The sequence below is a fragment of the Choristoneura fumiferana genome, chromosome 3 (assembly GCF_025370935.1).
Source record: "Choristoneura fumiferana chromosome 3, NRCan_CFum_1, whole genome shotgun sequence".
In the NCBI taxonomy this organism is placed as follows: domain Eukaryota; kingdom Metazoa; phylum Arthropoda; class Insecta; order Lepidoptera; family Tortricidae; genus Choristoneura; species Choristoneura fumiferana.
The window spans coordinates 18,616,629-18,635,977 of record NC_133474.1 but is presented as its reverse complement, the minus strand read 5'-3'; the positions used below and the strand labels follow the sequence as shown (position 1 = coordinate 18,635,977).

General features: G+C 37.4%; 5 protein-coding genes across 9 annotated transcripts; 1 reads left to right on the top strand and 4 right to left on the bottom strand.

The window, feature by feature from the left end:
- Positions 1 to 225: 225 nt before the first annotated feature.
- Positions 226 to 2,771, top strand: LOC141426864 (trypsin delta-like). Of its 3 annotated transcripts, none has more exons than XM_074086086.1 (3): positions 226 to 736; positions 1,762 to 1,904; positions 2,586 to 2,771. In XM_074086086.1, exons 1-3 carry the CDS (start codon positions 251 to 253, stop codon positions 2,740 to 2,742), a joined length of 786 nt encoding a protein of 261 aa, XP_073942187.1. In that variant the 5' UTR covers positions 226 to 250; the 3' UTR covers positions 2,743 to 2,771. The 3 variants fall into 3 exon arrangements, with proteins under 3 accessions (XP_073942187.1, XP_073942188.1, XP_073942189.1); XM_074086087.1 differs by lacking the exon at positions 1,762 to 1,904 and adding an exon at positions 1,936 to 2,106 and having other exon boundaries at positions 2,586 to 2,750; XM_074086088.1 differs by having other exon boundaries at positions 1,762 to 1,914; positions 2,586 to 2,663.
- A 912-nt stretch (positions 2,772 to 3,683) lies between these two features.
- On the bottom strand, positions 3,684 to 6,007 carry LOC141426863 (hypodermin-B-like). 2 transcript variants are annotated; one of them, XM_074086083.1, is made up of 3 exons: positions 5,507 to 6,007; positions 4,833 to 4,975; positions 3,684 to 4,314 (listed from the first exon to the last, which is right to left on the bottom strand). In XM_074086083.1, the coding sequence occupies exons 1-3, from the start codon at positions 5,996 to 5,998 to the stop codon at positions 4,155 to 4,157; spliced, it is 795 nt and encodes a 264-aa protein (XP_073942184.1). In that variant the 5' UTR covers positions 5,999 to 6,007; the 3' UTR covers positions 3,684 to 4,154. The 2 variants fall into 2 exon arrangements, with proteins under 2 accessions (XP_073942184.1, XP_073942185.1); XM_074086084.1 differs by lacking the exon at positions 4,833 to 4,975.
- A 932-nt stretch (positions 6,008 to 6,939) lies between these two features.
- On the bottom strand, positions 6,940 to 8,832 carry LOC141426862 (serine protease 1-like). The gene is made up of 3 exons (XM_074086082.1): positions 8,328 to 8,832; positions 7,752 to 7,897; positions 6,940 to 7,121 (listed from the first exon to the last, which is right to left on the bottom strand). Exons 1-3 carry the CDS (start codon positions 8,826 to 8,828, stop codon positions 6,962 to 6,964), a joined length of 807 nt encoding a protein of 268 aa, XP_073942183.1. The 5' UTR covers positions 8,829 to 8,832; the 3' UTR covers positions 6,940 to 6,961.
- A 958-nt stretch (positions 8,833 to 9,790) lies between these two features.
- On the bottom strand, positions 9,791 to 12,162 carry LOC141426860 (hypodermin-B-like). 2 transcript variants are annotated; one of them, XM_074086081.1, is made up of 3 exons: positions 12,139 to 12,162; positions 10,482 to 10,627; positions 9,791 to 10,135 (listed from the first exon to the last, which is right to left on the bottom strand). In XM_074086081.1, the coding sequence occupies exons 1-3, from the start codon at positions 12,151 to 12,153 to the stop codon at positions 9,946 to 9,948; spliced, it is 351 nt and encodes a 116-aa protein (XP_073942182.1). In that variant the 5' UTR covers positions 12,154 to 12,162; the 3' UTR covers positions 9,791 to 9,945. The 2 variants fall into 2 exon arrangements, with proteins under 2 accessions (XP_073942182.1, XP_073942181.1); XM_074086080.1 differs by lacking the exon at positions 12,139 to 12,162 and adding an exon at positions 11,630 to 12,132.
- A 5,087-nt stretch (positions 12,163 to 17,249) lies between these two features.
- On the bottom strand, positions 17,250 to 19,143 carry LOC141426265 (trypsin eta-like). Its single transcript, XM_074085114.1, has 3 exons — positions 19,084 to 19,143; positions 18,129 to 18,280; positions 17,250 to 17,439 (listed from the first exon to the last, which is right to left on the bottom strand). The coding sequence occupies exons 1-3, from the start codon at positions 19,138 to 19,140 to the stop codon at positions 17,277 to 17,279; spliced, it is 372 nt and encodes a 123-aa protein (XP_073941215.1). The 5' UTR covers positions 19,141 to 19,143; the 3' UTR covers positions 17,250 to 17,276.
- Between the last annotated feature and the right edge of the window lie 206 nt (positions 19,144 to 19,349).

Below are 19,349 nucleotides of genomic sequence, written 5' to 3'. Positions count from 1 at the left end.
AGTTAAGCGTATGGCGTGTAGTATTGTGATTTTATAAAGATGATGTTTAAATATTAACCTTTGTTTATATTTTTATACTGTATGGTAGCCATAATACGAGTGAACTTTAATTTCCGTCATATAAAACCTTAATCTTTGCATTTAACGATAACACGAGTAATTACCGTATGAAATGAAATACGCAATATTTTAACGACATCAATTTTGTGACGCATGTACACTCGCAATCGCAAGTGAGCTTCAAGTAGTTATGGCGAAGGCAGTATTAGCGCTGGTAATTATAAGCGTCAGCAACTCTCTAGGAAAATCTAATTCCCACATAGAAACTCTCGTCGTTCAAGGTGATTACGCTGACATAAAAGATTTTGGCTACGCGGCGTATCTTGCCATTCAATGTGATTCGAAGGAAGAAAATACTACAAATGGCTTTTCATGCGGCTCATCTATACTAAATCATAAATTTTTACTAACCGCCGCGCACTGCCTCAATGACTGCAAAAGTTCTTCCTTCATAAGCGTGAACGTAGGAAGTGCTCACAAACGTAAAGGAATCAAAAAAACGTCTTCAAAATTTGTAACACATAAAAAATATGGATTTCCTAACATGGCAAGTGACATAGCTTTGGTGAAATTGAAAGGCACTTTGGAGTTTGGAAGTAATGTTTACAGAATTGTGCTGATGAAAAACCCGCCATATGAACAAGTTGCCGTAGTCTCAGGGTGGGGATTAACTGACGTAAGTATATATATGTATGTATCTCATATAGGGTAAAACCAGATGAACGTAATTTTTGAGCTGTGAATCACGTTTTCAGTCACGTAATTTTGTTTCATATAGAAGTCATATTTGTGTACAGTACAACTAATTTTTAGTCGACGGGCACAAAGTAGACTTTTGTTTAAAATCGAATGCAGCAGAAGTTACGCGACCGAAAATACGCGACACAGAACTGTCTGCCTGTCTGTTTCATCACTCATTAATACATTTTGGGTGACAAATAAATGTGATGCAGTCTTAAGCTGCGCGTCCACTGCATCGGAATTGAGCCGTACGGATTTGTTGCTTTATATACGTACGGCTATTGCTGCTTTCTATGGTACTGCGTGCGCTAGATCGGGATTTCTGCGCCATAGAAATCTATACAAAGCAACAAATCCGTCCGCTCCATACGGTGCGTACGCTCCGATTCCGATGCAGTGCACGCGCAGCTTACACAAAACAAACAGAGTTTCGACAAAATAAACAGAACGCAGCAACAGAGATATCTGTCACATAAAGTTTATCAATGAGTATACAACAGGATTGAGTGTTCAATCATCATCCTTTCCGACGGCAAAGTTGTTTCCATCAACAGATCTCAATGGATGGTGCTCCAACAATACAGGGGTAAAGAGGTTATTCTTGCCCAGTACATACCTACAACATTTTGAAATGAGATTTGCGCCTGAGGTATCCCATCTTAGTACCATCTCCTCTTCTAGAATTGTCTGCTAAACAAGGTTCTAGCTCCAGTGATTTGGCTGCGTTGTCTATCACTCAGTCAATCAGTCAGGTTATTATTTTCTAGGTAGATACAGAATCTTCTAAGACAACTAAATGTGACGCTGAAGCTCCAAACATAATGGTGAACAAAAGCAGCTTATGCTTTGTGAATCGTCTCTTGTAAACTGAGCTACCTCGTGAGATTAAAATCTCTTTGACGTCTTAGTGATGATGATAATGTCTTGGTAATAAGTACTCTAAACGCTAGTTTCTTTAAGGAGATCGATGTAAAACGAGAAAAACTTCTGAAGTTCACAAAACAACGGCTATGGAGCCGCAGTGACTGTCGAGAGTTGATAAAAGACCTACCCAAAGGTAGCTTCTGCGCTGGGGAGAAGAAAGCAAACAGCTACGCTTCCTTGTAAGTTTACGTAAGTCTATATTGTCCCTAGAACCCTGGAGGGCTACCGACACAGCCAAGCGAATCAGCAGGCCATACAGCAAGGAGAACAGATGGCCGTTGGGGCCGAAAAGTTCTCGAATGGAGACCGCGGATCGGAAAGCCCAGTCACGGATTCACGATGAATGCAGGCTGCTTCCAACCGAAGCAACTGGCGGTAAAGGTAAGTATATGGAGGAGATCTATGTCCGACAGTGGATGTCCTATTACTGATATAATTGTGATGATATTGTCCATGTTGATCTGTTCTGATCTTTCTGCAGATAGACAAAACGTGCCACCTAATGACACTGGTTATCATTCTGAGGTAGTTGCTGCCTTAAGATGATTAAAGTAAACTTAAAACCGTTTTAGGTGTTGATTACTATTGACAATACAATTTGTTTGCAATCAAATCTCGTATACGTAAAATATAGGTGTTATGATGACTTTCCTTGTCTGGATATGAGAGGTCACTATGACGTTTTCTATTTAAAAAAAATTGCACTGAGTAATTCGTGGCGCCATCTGTTGCTAAATATGTAAACTAGATGTGTCACTTCACACTATAACAGATGGCTCTGCTCGTAGGTATGTTAGAAATTCAGTCGAAAGACGCCACTGTAGTATTAAGAAAATAATAGTATCACGTCTATTTTACAGTGGGGATTCCGGTGGTGCGCTAGTCGTGCGAAATTCCACCCAGATTGGGATCGTCTCGTACAAAATAATCGCCGTGTCCCGTAGCCTTGCTGTCTACACCAACGCTAGTTACTTCTACGACTGGATAGAAAAAAAAACTAAACTACTTAATTGTTGAAAAAATACTACTCACTTTGTTTTTTGTAGATCCACATTAATAATAATAAAATTTTATTTTGTTATATCTAGTTTAATTTCCCGTTTCCTTACTTCGTAAACCAGTTATTGTATGTATGTATTTATATAGAGGAAAATACATAACTAGTTTAGACGACAAAGTAAAGAAAAATTGCAATTGTCTTTATTTACTTCATTACTAAGAAAATTCTATTAAAAACAGGAGCTATCCCGAATATAAAGACACAGTTTGTTTCTAATGTGTCTGAGATCACCCGCGCCATACCTTGTTTGAGATTGCCCCGTGATCCCTATCTTGATTGCTCCGGAAACCCCGTGTCTGAGACCGTCCCTGCGACTTCTGTCTTGGATCACTGTCGCGACTCCGTACCTGAGATCACCATCCCGATCCTGTCTCTGAAATCACCCACACCATCTTTTTTGTGAGATCATCCCGCAACTCTTGTCTTATATCGATCCCACGACCCCGTGTCTGAGACTACCCTCATGATCCTATGTCTGAAATCACCCACAACGTCCCTTGTATGAGATCGCTGCGCAACTCTGTGTCTGTTATTGCCCCCGCAACCCCGTGTCTAAGATCACCCCCACGGGAGTATGTTTAATCATTTCCCGTAGCCCGTTTCTGTGATTCCAGGCATTCCGATTATCTGGACGCATATCGCATCCTTTTGTATTTTTTCCTGCTTAATTATCTTGATGAGTGTTCTCAGGAGTTAATTAGCTTTACACCAGCTACTGATTTCCACAACCGTACGACTTGCATTCTATCTGCATCATCAGGACAGTTAGAGACATTCCTCTTTCTGTGGCAGCGAAGAGCTCAAATAATCTTAATAAATCACGATTTTATTAACACTTAGTGTTTCAAAACTGAGAATTTGAACTCATTGTAAATGATTTGATAAAAAAATTATAACATTATGTCAAAAATAAATTTATTATTGTATGTACATTATTAAATTAAGTGTAACAACGGCATTATAGCCGCCGTAGAAACTAATATCAAATGAATAAAAATATAAATGTCATCGAGTGTGTTTTCTTTCCGCTTCGAAGCTGGATTTCGTCTGCTGTATTTTGTCTGTTCTGCCGTAAATTTCTACATTCATTAGTTTAACGTAATCCTTTTTGAACTACAATTTCTGAAAAACTATTTTCAGGAACAATCAACCGGAACTGCATTTAGATTAGATTTAGTCATTTAAAAAAAGTTAATTAAAGTTAATTAATATTAGAATCTAAGTGAAAGTCATAAACAGTTTTTTTTTTTAGATGTGACCTGGAGACTAATATGGTTTCGGCACGTCACTGTTAAACTGCGTGACATCTCCACTACTTTTATTACTAGTTCTGCGATATTCTCAATACAAACCATAGCACTACATCATTTTAACTACAATACAACTTTTTCGAATTTTTCTCTATCCAGTTGTAGAAGTAAGCAACATCGGTGTACATGGCAAGGCGGGGGGACTTCGACGGCACCTTGTAGGAGACGATACCGATCTGTATGTATTTGCGCACTATAAGACCGCTGCCAGAATCGCCTCTGTAAAAAACATTATAAACATAAAATAATACAACACAGAAACACAAATATAACAAAGCGTAAAATAAAAAATTAAATGCCATACATAGCTTTATAGAATACTACACTTTAGTGTCGGAATTCCGGGATTTATTTTATTAAATCCCATAGCAATCTCTTAACATTACTCTTTGAATTTCATTAACGTTGCGCGTTGTGTATAAAACAACTGCGCATTCTCGCACTCACACACACACACACACACAGACACACATACTCATTATTTACATATCATATACAGCCAAAGAGTATTTAAGAAACAAACACAAACTTTTCTACTTATAATACTTTAATGTAGACAGGATGATCATTGATGATGGATCCGGTAGTTATTGCTTTTAGTAAGATAATTAATCGTTTTAAATTAATCAATAAGCTTGCTTAAGATCTCTCCTGTCAAATTCAATTTTAGCTGGTTATTAATATTTTTCATCTCTTGATCACCGATTAAAAACCATCGTGTATAGGATTCTACGTACGGAGCAACGTAACTCTGTGCATCTAGTGCCCCCCCGCAGATGGTGCCCTCGGGTATGTGCCCCATTATTTCCATGCAGCTCTGCCTACTCCAGACTTTCTGACTTGCTTGCATCAGGTACTTGGATTCGGTTCTGGGGTCCTCCTAATAATAAATAAGTTAAGGTGCATTTTGATTTTGTTCATAATTGTATTGTGTATTATTACTTTTAAAAAATAATTCGGGCATTTATTTTTTTGGTGGACACTTTTGGGTGATAAAGCCTGATAGGTGTTCGTATTTTTTTTTTCGTGGTCTTTTTATTTGATCCCGTTATTTTGCCTGCCGATATTTTTACTGACTGTACCTACCTACACACATACATTAAGTACACAACAGAAAACTACACTGTTAAAATAATACCTATGTCTGGGGATAAAACATACTTTTTCACACCTCTCCTTCAGAAAAGTCACTTTTCCTCCCTGTCGAGAGGGAGCAAAGTGCAACTTTTCTGTCAATTTTTGAAGTTGATAATTGTAAAGCCACGCTATTTTCTATGCTGGTTGTTCTTTAATGATATTTAAACACGACTCGTAGAAGTGTGTTCAGATATTTTTGATCAAATTTTTGCTCAGAAGTTTACGAACTCGACTGTACAATATAAAAGAGTAGTATTGCTGTCAATATACTCACATTCAACCATCCCCAACCGGCAACTTCAGCTGTTTCATCGTAAGGCGGTTCCCTCATCAGCGCCACTCTACGCACTTTTTTTCCAAACACGAGACGATTTTTCAACTTCACCAAAGCTATATCGTTGCTTATTGTTCGAGGATTGTATTTTCCATGCGTTTTAAAACCAGAAGCTTTGATAGGCAACCCCTTTTTCTTTTCCCTGTTCCCAACATGCACTGTGACGATGGTAAATTTAGCTGCACAATTTTCTAAGCAATGGGCAGCAGTTAGTACTATATCTTGATTGATGATAGATGAACCGCATGTGAAGTATCGGGTTGGGTTGTCACTGGATTCTCTACATTCTATATAAAGGAGTGCAGCATGGGGAAAATCCTTCATTTTTGCAAAATCCCCTTCTACTACGAAGCCTTCGAACTCTTGCAATGTAACAGAATGAAAAACGCTTATAATTAAGACAAAACACAGTATAGTATTTTCTTCGGCCATTATAGTAAGTTTGATCCATAAGTTAGTACTTAAGTTTGTACAACAAATTGCATGGATAAGTTACGTTTTAACAATCAATTACAGTTTTACGATACTACAGTCATTATAAGTTTAGATTGAGTCAAGTAAAATCGAGTACGTAACTGGTTTGTATTACTTGGTTATGATTTGACATACGTGTCGTTATATTGAGCATAGAACATAGTTAAGTAGATGTCAGCCGCTGAGACATCAGCAGCTTCAGACAAAATATAAAAGGCATAAGTATAACAATGACATTTGAATTAGTCCGAGCCGTACCCGGTTTTAGAATAGGACGGACCCATCTTCCTTGGGAGGCAGCCAGGCAGCCAAGTGATCTAATGTGAATCGATTACCAACTACGAACTCCGGACTCCACTACTAATCCTCATCCGAAATCAATCACCACTCAATCAAGAATGACTTAGATGAGATAATTTTACATTAAAATATAAACCTTTATTCATAAACGTTTGCAAAGCCTCGGTTTTGTTGACGTTAAATGTGTCTGTATCTATCACTTAATTACATTTCTTTGACATTTCTTTATGTTTCGTCTACATGATGAAATAAAGTCTCCCGAGTCAAAATATGCCAATACACTCTCAGAAGAATGCATTAGTACAGGTCATTATTTGGATTTTTGACTTAATTTTCCTAACAAAATATTCACTTATGTTTTGTTTGTGTTTACTAAATACGAGGGTTTCGAAAAGAAAACTGCTATGAATACAGTATGAAGTAAAATTATATTGATTTCAGTTGGCACTGTTAAATAATCTATTTTTACTTCAATAAGTAAAATTACCTACCGTTGCAAATAATATATTATAACATAAAATAATAAAATAAATAGGAACAGGGTTTTTTTCTTGCAAAGATACCAAGTAATCAGATTCTAAATAGACGCAATATTTCCATTCTAATATTTTTATTTCATTATTAACTACAATACAAAATTTTCGTAGTTTTTTTTACCCAGTCGTAGTAGTGGCCGACGTCGGTGTAGATGGCAAGGCTCTTAGATATACGGGGGTTCTTGAAGGACACCAACCCGATCTGAATGTAGCGGCGCACCATGATACCACTGCCCGAGTCGCCTCTGGGAATCACAATAGTCTATTTAAAGATAAGGCAAGTTTTGCCAATTTTTCTTTTAATATTTAGGAAGATAGATAAAGTGTGAAGGTAATATTTTAGAGAATTTGGAGTAGGAAAATACGATTAGTGCAAAATTAAATAAAAAAAGGAGCGGCGAAGTCTACAGGGAATGTAGAAAGAATAAACACGAGGTGCTATACAACAGAAAGAAATGATAAATCCTTTCTTATTTTCCTAAATATTTATAATATTCTACAAAAATGTTTGAAGCAATTAGTGTGTTATCATAAAACAAACAAAAAAGTATTAAAGTGATTTATAACTAAAAGATCCCGCGATCTTAACCAGGTCGTTGCTGCACTCCATCGCACGAAAGCACAAGACCGGTCTAAATGGAGAGCCTTGGGGGAGGAATATGTGTAGCAGTGGACGTCTTTCGATTGACATGATGATAACTAAACGTCCTCGATCATACTATTGTGAGTTTCAAATGCCTTATGTGATCTTACACCTCACAGGTGGTTTTCAGGCATAGCTGTTTGTTCTGCAGATGTGAATGTAAATAAAATAATATATCATCCTCTTAGACTCTCCACATAATTCTGTATAGTACATAACCCTTAATACGAACGGAGCGACGTAGCTAAGTGAGTCCATTGTGCCTCCACAAAAAGTGCCCACGGGTATGCGCTTGCCCATTGCTTGTATGCAGCTCGACCGACTCCAAATCTTCTGACTGAGTTGCATTAGGTGGTTTGCCATGACTCGGTTTTGCTCCTGGTTCCAATGCAATCAAAATAAATTGATTAATATAATACAAAAATTCAACATTTTCTGCAAATTAAGAACCATAATTGTATTTCATATCGTCTTATGGAAGGACCTACGTTTTACCTATGATCTATTATTTTATTCAGAAGAAGAAGCTACAGTTTGTTTCTATCACATTCAACCAAAATTGAGAGTCTCTATTTTTCTCGCAATCTCTATTTTTTTTTCATGAAGGTAATTCGGAATTCTAGATAGATGTAAAATATCTTTTAACTGAGACAATACTTTTAAGTAAGCATACGATTGAAGCCACTGCAGCACTGAAACGATAAAATCAATCGCTTTTGCTCTTTTCTTTGATGTCATAATAATTTTCAAAGGACAATTACTTAATGTGTATTGTTATACAAATTCCTGTATCGTTACTATTACTTACGTCTGTATATCCCCATCCGGTGACTTTAGCAGATTCATGATACGGTGGGTTTCTCATTAACGAAACTCTTCGCACATTTTTTCCAAACTTCAAGTTTTTTTTCAACCTAACCAGAGCTATATCGTTGTGAATAGTTCTAGTGTCGAATTCTTCATGCAATATAAATCTAGAAGCTCGAAAAGGTAATTCCTGATTTCCAACATGCACTGTAACAGTACACTTTAGAAAGCAATTTTCTAAGCAGTGAGCAGCAGTCATGACCATGGCTTGGTTAAGGATGGACGATCCGCATATAAAGCAATCTTCCACGTTTTCTACTTTTATGCTTTCTATATAAAGGAGTGCTGCATGTGGGAAGTCCTTCATTTCTGCATAATCACCCTCAACTACGTAGCCTTCGAGGTTTTGCAATTTAACAGAATTTACTATGCTTATAAACAAACTATTTGTTATTAATACAATATATTCTACAGCCATGACACCTAAGCTCGTACACTTCATTGAATGGAAGGGTGACGTTTAACAATCAATTTCAGTTTAATGATATCAAAGTCATTAAGTTTAGATTGAGTTATTTAAAATTACGTTAATTTTTTGTAGTACGGGATGTAGTGCCCACCTGTCGTCAATACATTTATGTTAAACAGAGCCGAATGGACCCAACAAAATGTTTAATCGCTAACCTCCTATGGCCCGGTGTTCTATAGTTATACACCGTGTTATTTTTGATTTCCTATAATTTGACAAATATATCTTGCTTATTTAAATGATATCAACGTTATACTTGTCATCTTTTGTAATGCAGACTGCTTGCTTATAATATATACGTAGGTACTGTTGAAGTCGTGGTGACCTAGTGGTTTGACTTATAGATGGCTATTGCGGCAGAGGATCGTGGGTTCAAAACTGAGCTAGCGCTTTGTTTTCAAAATTCATAAGAAAGGTTTATGGCGATCGAAAACATGATAAGGAATTCTGCAAAAACCTACGAAGCCATTTAATAGGGTGTGAAGTTCCAAATCCGCTGGACCCACCTTAATCTGAGGGTAATCCTGTGCTCAGCTGTAGGACGTATGTATACTTCGTTTTTTTAAGCATTAGAAAGAAGGTAAGCGATCTTGACTTGTCTTTTTATTGCATAACACTTTTGAAATTTAAGCCTCATCACAGCAAATATGTAACAATTAGAAAGAACATTAATATGATCATGATCATTTACATGCTTTTGGTATCATAAGTAATAGTTACTGTTTTTTAAAAAACGTTTTTCAATAAAAATACTCGTTAAGATTGTTTACCCTTTTTCTAATGCTAAAAAAGAACAAAGTATAGGACGAGATAATTATGATAATTTATTTATACGCACAATATTCAAAACTAATTAAAAAATATATTCAATAAAAAAAATGTTGTTGATATTACTGAAGTTAATACTCGTAGGTATTTAAATAAAATGGGTAAAATTGTTTTTCAAAGCATATATTTTTCTGAAAATAAATCAACACAATGAATGCAGTTTTATTTTACTTTCTTTGTGGGCCTCACCCAGGATGTTTTCACAAACAAACACAACAGAAGAGTACAAAGAGCTCAAATTACCGAAATACTAAATGCAAAGTCAATACATGCAATGGTAATATTTAGTTTTACTATCACAGTACACAATTTTTGCTGTTTTTTTTATCCAGCTGTAGAAGTAAGCGACGTCAGTGTAGACGGCGAGGCTATTCGATACTTTTGGGCGTTTAAAGGACACCACCCCGATCTGAATGTATTTGCGGACCATGAGACCACTTCCGGAGTCACCTCTGTGGAAAACAAGAAGGATTTAATCCAAAGCCTCATTTGGGTTGAACACTACGTCCTTGCTTTTGTTTAAGTAGTTGTTTTTAAACTGTAGTTTAGTTTTAGGAGATGAGGGAGCGCAGTAGGGAAAAATCCATTATAAACGACTAGAAAGGGAGTGCTCAGACAGTACCGGAGTCTCACCGGTTAAAAAGCCCCGGCTGTACGTCCCAACCTCTGAAGCTTACTAGGAGGAAACTTGGAAAGGGTAGGAGGGGTTCTGGGATTCTGTCCTATTTGTTTAGACAGTTAAAACTACTATGATAATGCTCCATGGTAACCTGGTTATCCTAGCAATGTTCTACGTACCGTGCGACGTAGCTCAGTGCATCCAATGACCCCCCGCAGATGGTGCCCTCGGGTATATCCTCTCCCAGCTCCTCAATGCAGTCCGCCCGGCTCCAGATCTTCTGGCTGACTTGCATCAGATACCGCGCGCCAACGCTGTTAACCTCCTTATCATGGTGAGGACAAAAGAGCTTGAGTCACATAAAACTAATTCCTACTCACTTAGAGCCTCTTACAACTAAACATACTTTTCCTTATCTTGACTTCAAAAAGTGGACTGCAGTTATTTGAGTATTGTAGCAATGTGACTTCCACCGTTCATGAAATCTCGAAGCATGATTTAAATATTGTTTATTATTTACAAAAACGTTATTGATCCAGTCAAAGAATATCTATATTATAAAATTTAATGTATGTCTACAATTATCAATTTCTCAACAACTAACTGTTGTCCTCTATTTTCTCTGCGTCCTATTACAACTTTCCACTTTTTAGGGTTCCGTAGTCAACCAGGAACCCTTGTAGTTTCGCCATGTCAGTCCATCTGTCTGTCCGTCTGTCTGTCTATCCGTCCGCGGCTAAGCTCAGAGCTGATTTTTTTTTCTCGACTAACACTACAGTGTGGGGTATTTTGAACATGAAACTACCGTGAGACTCATTCATATTAAATGATATTGCAACGGATAACTCACGTCTTAAACCGAGTTTAGCTCGACATGCGCACCGCTCTCGCGCAGTGTGCGTGTTGCGGCAGCCGTCGAGTCTCGTGCTTCTGAGAAGAAGGGCTACGAAATAGCCCGAAACATGTCGAGCTAAACTCGGTTTAAGACGTGAGTTGCAACACCATTGCAATATCATTTAATAGTGTGGGGTATCTTGAGATAGGTCTTTTAAAACTATGGCGTTAGGTTAGGGATACACAGTTCGTAAAATTCATGGCTAAAGCGTGAATTTAAATGAAGAACAACTTTGTCATTATTTAACTTTAAACACTAATTTTGTATCACGTTCAGAATTACACCTTGTGCAACAGACTACGAACGAAATCGACGATGATAATATGTATTTACTTTGATGTTCACTACTAACACAGAAACAGAACTAAAGTGTAGAATCTACCCTGTTGATCGTAAATATATTCCCCTGTCATTGTCATTACTATTACTTACATCAATATAGCCCCACCCAGCAACTTTAGCAGGTTTATCGTACGGAGGATGTCTCCGCAATGACACTCTTCGCACAGCTTTTCCTAGCTTCAGGGCTTTTTTCAGCCTCACCAAACCTATATCGTTGCATATTTTTCTAGTATCATATTTCTCATGTATTTTAAAACTAGAACTTATATACCGCGAGCCCCGCATCTTTTCTTTGTGTCCTACAAAGGCTGTAACGAAGGAACGGTCCAAGACGCAATTTTCCAAACAGTGCGCGGCAGTTATTAATATAGCTTGATTGAGGATTGATGAGCCACACGAATAAAATTTTATTAGACTTTGGTCATCTTCACATTCTATGTAAAGAAAGGCCGCATGAGGGAACTGTCTTATTTCTGCAAAATCACCCTCCACAACATAACCGTCAAATTTTTCCGATACTACAGTGTAAAATTCACTTATGAAGAAACTAATTATGATTAATACATTATTTTCTACATCCATTGCAACTTAAATCTTACCCTCAATAGAATCATCGGGTTGCGTTTAATAACCAATTAAGGTGCTTTGGGGTAATTCCACGTCATTTTTGATGAGTTGACATGACGTTTGTAATTTCGTTAATTACTCGAGTTGGTACATTATATTTAAATTCTTAGTATAGATGTCGTTTCCACTAATCTATTTTATACTGTATAAAAACAGTTTCTAAAATATGATCGATTTATGGAAATATTGGTATTCAAAAACTAGTTACTTATTTTTTTGCACAGGGCTATTTCGGAATATAGCGGGGTTATTCTGCGTGTTATTGAAAGGTGGACTTTATTATAATTGGCTCAAGATTCATATTTCTTTTTAGGCTAAATTACCCCATTCATTTTTATTTTTTATTTCGTTAGTAATATCCATAGTTACAGATTTTTTCAATCTCTGTATTCCGAAATAACCCCACAAACGCAATGTGGTTCTCAAAATTTGCCGCAAAGGAATATTAAATCTACATACATTATAGAACAAAGCTGGATTAGTTACACCATTTATAACTCGAGAACAGCTGGACAGATTATTTTGATTTTTGATGTGTGGAGAGTTTGTCTCCTCCCCGAATAGCAGAATAGGGGGAGAGGAGCGAAGCCGCGGGAATATACTAGTAAGTATATAAAACAATTAGAAATGCCATGTCACTTTTATATTTTGAACTAGCTTTTACCCGCGGCTACGCTCGCGTGAACCATAAACATTTCAATGAAACAAGCAATCAAGCAAGCATGCTAGCAAGCATTTAAGCAATCATTTAAGCTAGCTTGCGAGCAAGTATACAAGCAAGCAAGCAAGCAAGCATGCAAGCAAACATTTAAGCAAGCTTGCAAGTGAGCATGCTTCGCTCGCGTGAACCATAATCATTTCAAAGAAGCAAGTATGCAAGCAACTAAATAAACTTCATGCTACATCGTTTTGTTAGCCGAAGTATCAGATACGCTACCCTGTTCGACACACTGGAGATCTCTTTAATGTTGTTAGAGAGGGACCTATTAACAAGGAACCCTACGCCACCCTGTGATGTTTGATCATCCTCGCGGAAGTACAGAAGGTGGCCCGAGTCTAAGATGATGGTGCCCTCTCCCTCTCTATGTACTTCACTTAACTCCTGAATATGCCACCTTATGTTCTCCAGCTCCACTTCCAACTGCGCTAGAAGAGTCCTAAAAGTCCGTCCGTCAGCTTACTTAGGTAGCCTTGGATCGCCCGGGATTCTTAGCATCCTCTGCCCCGCCGTTACCATGAACGCTACTATGGCAAGGAATAGCGGGGCGACCGGGAACTGGGGGCCATCTCTTTGCCGTGCGCTTCATTCTGGTAGGGGTTTGCCCATAATCCCCACACTGGGCATGCGAGTTGGCGATCGTAGGGCACAGTTTATTGCACCGCCGATGCTGCAGCCCATCCGGGGCCCGGGGACTTAACTGTGCCGATTTTGGCTGCGCTATGCCGCAATCAGCCAGCTGCCAGAGTCCAGTCTATTAGACGGCAGGGTGCACCACGGGCAGGTAAGGTTGGCTTGGGGTCCATAGATGGAGGTTGGCCCCCTTACACCAAAAATAATCTAAATCTTGAAAAGTTGAAAGTTTGAATACCTCTGACAATTACCATACTAAAGTAAGCTGGGGTTATTTCGGGAATCACTTCACTGGAATAACCCCTAAAGGGGTAATTCGGGATTTTTTTTTAAACTATAGCTAGGCCTTTTAGACTGACACAGTCATTCGCAAAAAACGATTATTTGTCATAAAATTAATAGTTCAATCTTGTAACTTATCAGGTTTTAGAGATAGCGGTGTTGGGGTTATTTCGTATTTAATTTTTTGGCACGAAAATGCACTCGACCCAAAAAAAAATATATTTCACGTCCAACCGATGTCGGCGCCTCGCATCATCTGGAGAGACGCGAGGAGCGGTAAATAGGGCGTCCATTTAAGTGCTGCCAGTGTTTAAACATCAACACGTTTTGGAGAAATTTTAAATAAATGGAATAACCCCGTTTACAGAATTACCCCAAAGCACCTTATAGTTTTATGGTAATAAAGTCATTACGTTGAAATAGAGGCATATAAAACCAAATAAACGTTATGTATTACGTACATGCTATAATGTCCACGTGTCGTTGATGCGTATAAAACTGCGCCGTATAGATGTGAGCCTCACACCAAATATTTTACCTCCATAGGTTTCGAGATTTGACTAGGACACCCGACAAACAGGATATGGTCATTTTTAGAGTTTCTTATCTCAGAAGGAAGAAACAGAGCACATAGTGACCCAATGTTGTCCGTCTATCTGTCTGTCCATCATTCAAGACCCTTTTTCTAGGAATGCTTGGAACAATGGCGCAATGGGCCTTTTACGCGTCATTTTTTTAAACTACCAGGGCTTTCTGAAAGACCATCATTAATGCCAAGAAGAAACTTGGCAGTCATTTTTTTCATCGATGCTATGCCCTCAGAATTTCCTTTAAGTATCTTACGGAATGTGGACTCTCCATCAATACTACGTTTAAAATTAAAGAAAAAATAACAAGGAAAGAATAATAATAGTACTTACAGGGATTTATGTACTAGTACAAAATTAAAACTAAATGTTGAACTATATCTATGTTCAGTGGAAGTGTAGAATGCTTCCACCGTCATAAATAAATAAAAAACAATCTTAAATTATTATCAGATACATACTCCTTCTGCTACCGCTTGAAGCAGTGAATAAATCCAACTTCTATGTCAACGTAATTAAAAGATACAGTCATTAAAAAGGTCGGGGCAGATATTTTTGTATGAATCATACATGGTGTTGGTTCTTGAGTCTTGGACATTAAGTACGTATTTATATATTAACTAGCTTTTGCCCGCGGCTTCGCTCGCGTTAAATTTTGGGTAACATTAACATACATTTACTTTCTGCGATCCTTTTTTTCGTGTTTTGATTGATTTTTTGGAGGATTACATGGAAATATAGATACAGTAAGACGTTGGTTTAGACAAATGGTGCACATTTTGGAATTCAAAAATCAATAATTCGTTCGTAATTAATCATTCATAATTCGTTCCAACTCTGAAACCCTGTTTCGCTGAAACGTTAAAGATGTTAAAGTACTACGCGTTTCTTTTGCCGGTGTCTTCCTACACGATATAGGATTGTATCTCGAGAAATTGTTAAGTCCCCGCGGGATATGAATTACTGTTATGATCTATTTTAATATTCTTAATTGTCGATGAGAGACATATTGAAGCTTTCTATTATTGATAGAATTTTGAAAATCTGCCCCGAAATTGAATTCACTTATTTTTATTCTGCGGAAATTTTGCATTTTAAAAAAAAGAAGTCTGTCCATCAGGGATATTGTAGCTTTCTATTGGTAATAGAATTATTTAAATCAGCTCAGTAGTTTTCTGAGATTACCCCCAACAAACAAAGAAACAAACAAAGTTGAGATATTTTTCTATTCCATGGGATTTTCTAAAAATCTTTCCCTAGTGCACCTCTCTATTACTTTAGGTCCATCTATGCCTGTAAAGTAGTTTTGGCTATACGTTGTCTGTCAGTCAGCCAGTCATGGTTTTGTTCAGGTAGAGTTAGGTATAGAATTATAAATAAATCAACCCTGAAGTTGAAAGCACTTTTTGCTATCCCTTGGGAATTTTACGTTTTCCCGGAGAAAAGTAGCGTATGCCAATCAGGGATGATGAATATCCCAATTGGTAAAATGTCTTTTTAAATCAACCCCAATGATGAATTTACTTAAATATTTCGATCCTGCGGGAATTATGCATTCTTCTGTAGAAAAGCATCCTATGTCAATCAGAGATACTACAGATTACTATTAGTGAAAGAATTTTTAAAATCAGCTCCGAATTTGTATTGTCTTACTTACCACTATGTACCTATCCTGCGGGAATTTTGCATTTTCCCAAAGAAGAGTAATCTATACCAATCAGCAATAGTGTAGCTTTATATTAGTGGAAGAATTTTTTAAATCAGCTCTGAAGTTGAATTCAGTTTTTTTTATCCCATGGGAATTTTGGATTTTCCGAAAAAAAGTGGCCTATGTCAATCGAGGATAGCATTTTATATCATATGAAAGAATTTTTAAAAGCAGTGCCAAAGTTGAATTTACTTATTTCTATCCCGCGGGAATTTTTCATTTTCCCGGAAAAACGTATCCTTAGTCAATCAGGAATACTGTAGCTTACTTTTGTTAAAAGAACTTTTAAAATCAGACCCAAAGTTGAATTCACTTATTTCTATCCCGCGGGAATTTTGCATTTACCCGAAGAAGAGTAGTCTATACTAATGAGGAATAGTGTAGCTTTCTATTGATGAAAGAATTTTTAAAATCATCCCCGATGTTGCATTCAGTTTTTTCTATCCCATGGGAATTTTGTAATTTCTAGAAGAAAAAGTAGCTTTTGTCATTTGGGGATAATCATACCACATATGATGTAAGAATTTTTTAAATCAGCTCTGAAATTGAATTAATTTATTTCTATCCCGCGGGAATTTTGCATTATCTCGGATAAAAAGTAATCTTTGTCAATCAAAGATAGTGTAGCTTACTAACGGTGAAAGAATTTAAAAAATCGGCTCAATAGTTTCAGAGATTCGACTACAAACAAAAAAGCGAAAAATGTTTAGATATTTCCCTATCCCGTGGGAATTTCGAAAAATTCTTTCTAAGTTCGCGTCTACATCTATTAGGAAAAATATATTCCAAATTTCAAGTTTCTAACCCCAGTGGTTTGGGCTGTGCGTTGATCTATAAGTCAGTCAGTCAGTTTCTTCTTATATATATATATAGAAGTCTGTAATTTATCTGGTTAGTCTAGAAGTGGTCAGGTACAGTCGTAAAATCTATGAAATTACATTTAAAATTTACTACGAGCTTTAGTAACTAAAGTTTAGTTACAGTGAATGAAAAATCCATGAGAAAAACTGCTAAAACGTGCGAATCTATTCAGTATGTTTGAAGTTCAAAATCTGCATTGGATTCACCTCCTTCTGAACGGTTGGGTTGATGATGGTGATATGAAAATTGGAGTTAGTAATATAATATTACTGTGAATACAAAAAATTCAACCAATAAAGCGTTGCATTATTTTAATTCTATCTAATTTTCACAATACAAGGTTTTTGCGGTGTTTTGCACCCAGTCGTAGAAGTAAGCGACGTCGGTGTAGACGGCAAGACTTTGGGACAAAGAGCTGATTCTGTAGGAGACCACTCTTATCAGGATGAATTTGCTCACGACAAGCCCGCTCCCGGAGTCACCCCTACGAAAAAACAATAACAACTTAAATTGGCTAGTTTGATGGGTAAAACCTGTTAAGCCAGTCAGCATGCCCGTCAAGAACGGGCGTGCAGAATGTGCACCGCATAAGGGCGGCATTGTTAAGGGGGCGGCAAAAACAGATATCCAAAGGAAAACGAAACATTTTCATAATTGCATGAGGTCCAATATATTTTTATCAGGTCATACATAATAGGGCCTTATCAGAAAAAGTTGTTGAAATTACTTACAGAACCAGGATTCGATTGTAATAGGGGGAAAAAGTGACCCAAAAAAGTGATACCGTTTTCATACACGTTTATATGGCAGTAGTGCAATGGATTACACGAAATAATATGAAAAACCTGGGACACTTTTTTCTCCTATTACAATCGAAGTGCTCCTTATTCTAAGTAGAAAAACGAAATTTCATCCAAATCTAAAAAAAGACATTTGAACAACTTTTTCTCAAAAAACTGCCTAATAACGACATCTATTGATTTTTGTCAATCAAACAAAAAATTACAAAGATGAAGCGCATCGAAATTCGGAAATGGGAGCCCGTGACGTAACGCCCACTTGTTTTTAAACAGTGTGCGCTAAACCAGTGTACCATTATGTATATTTTAGTATTTGTGGTCTTTAGCGAAAAGGCAAAATTTCTCTGTGTTCTAGACAGTCCTATATACGTACTCAGTAACGTGGCTCGATCCATCCACGTCGCCCCCACATATAGTGCCCTTGGGCATATCCATAGCGTCATACATTTCTTCCATGCATTCCGCCCGGCTCCATAGCGCCTGTTTGATTTGCATCAAGTACTCTGTGCTGATTTTGTTCTCGGCCTTAGTGTAGCGAAAATAAAAAAAAGCATCTAAGTCAACAATTAAACTAAATAAAACATAAATTATATATTACAAATCCGCATCGTACTTGGCCCAAATATACCCATCACCCCAGCGGCATTGCCCCGCTGTATGGTAAACGAGATCTGCTAAACCAAGTACCGCCCAGAACGGGCATTCGCGCCTCGATACCGCCAACTTAAAAACTAACCAACTTTGGTTCTTGTAACTATGTATACCGATGAACAGTCCTCCATTTTTTTCACGAAGCGTTACATCAAAGGTATCTTAATTGTTATATTTTTGCTTATCAGCAAAAAGCAGTAAGTATGTGTCCTTCAATAGGTACAAATGTTGCCAGTGAATTTTGATTGACCCACTTGTAGTCCAGTGGTCGGATTGCCTTGAAATTTGGTACTACTCTCCGATGCAATGAAGTTATCATATTATTATACCTACCGTAAAACAAAAAAACATAGACATCTATGTGCATACAGACTGCTTGTGTCTTACAACGGCGCACAAAATTTGTTCACAGCGTGGATTTGTGAACCTGCTTTCACTATAGTTTGTTACCGTCCGTGACAGGGTTGTGTCAAAGTAATATTGATAATTGATGCGCCGCGCGTTTTCTTCCAAACTGCAAACAGCCAGTCTAGTGCCGTAAGGTACATAGATGTCAATGCAAAAAAGGTTAGAAGAACCAATTTTTACTTAGCTAAACTAACTCATTCAAACGAAATTAGAACCACTAGTGATATAAATATTGTTATTATTCCTGTATTATCACGATCATTACTTACATCTATAAATCCCCATCCAGCAACTCTACCATGGTCGTGCTTCGGTGGCTTTCTCATCAACGCTACCTTCGCACATTTTTTGCAAAAGTTAATTCTTTCTTTAACTTTACTAAACCTATATCGTTTCCTGCTCTTTCACCATCGTATTCCTCGTGAATTTTATAACTAGAAGCTAGATAAGGCAATCCCTTCATTACTTGCCTGTTACCCACAAATATCGTAACGAAGGAATTCTTAGGTTGACAATTGTCCAAGCAGTGGGCGGC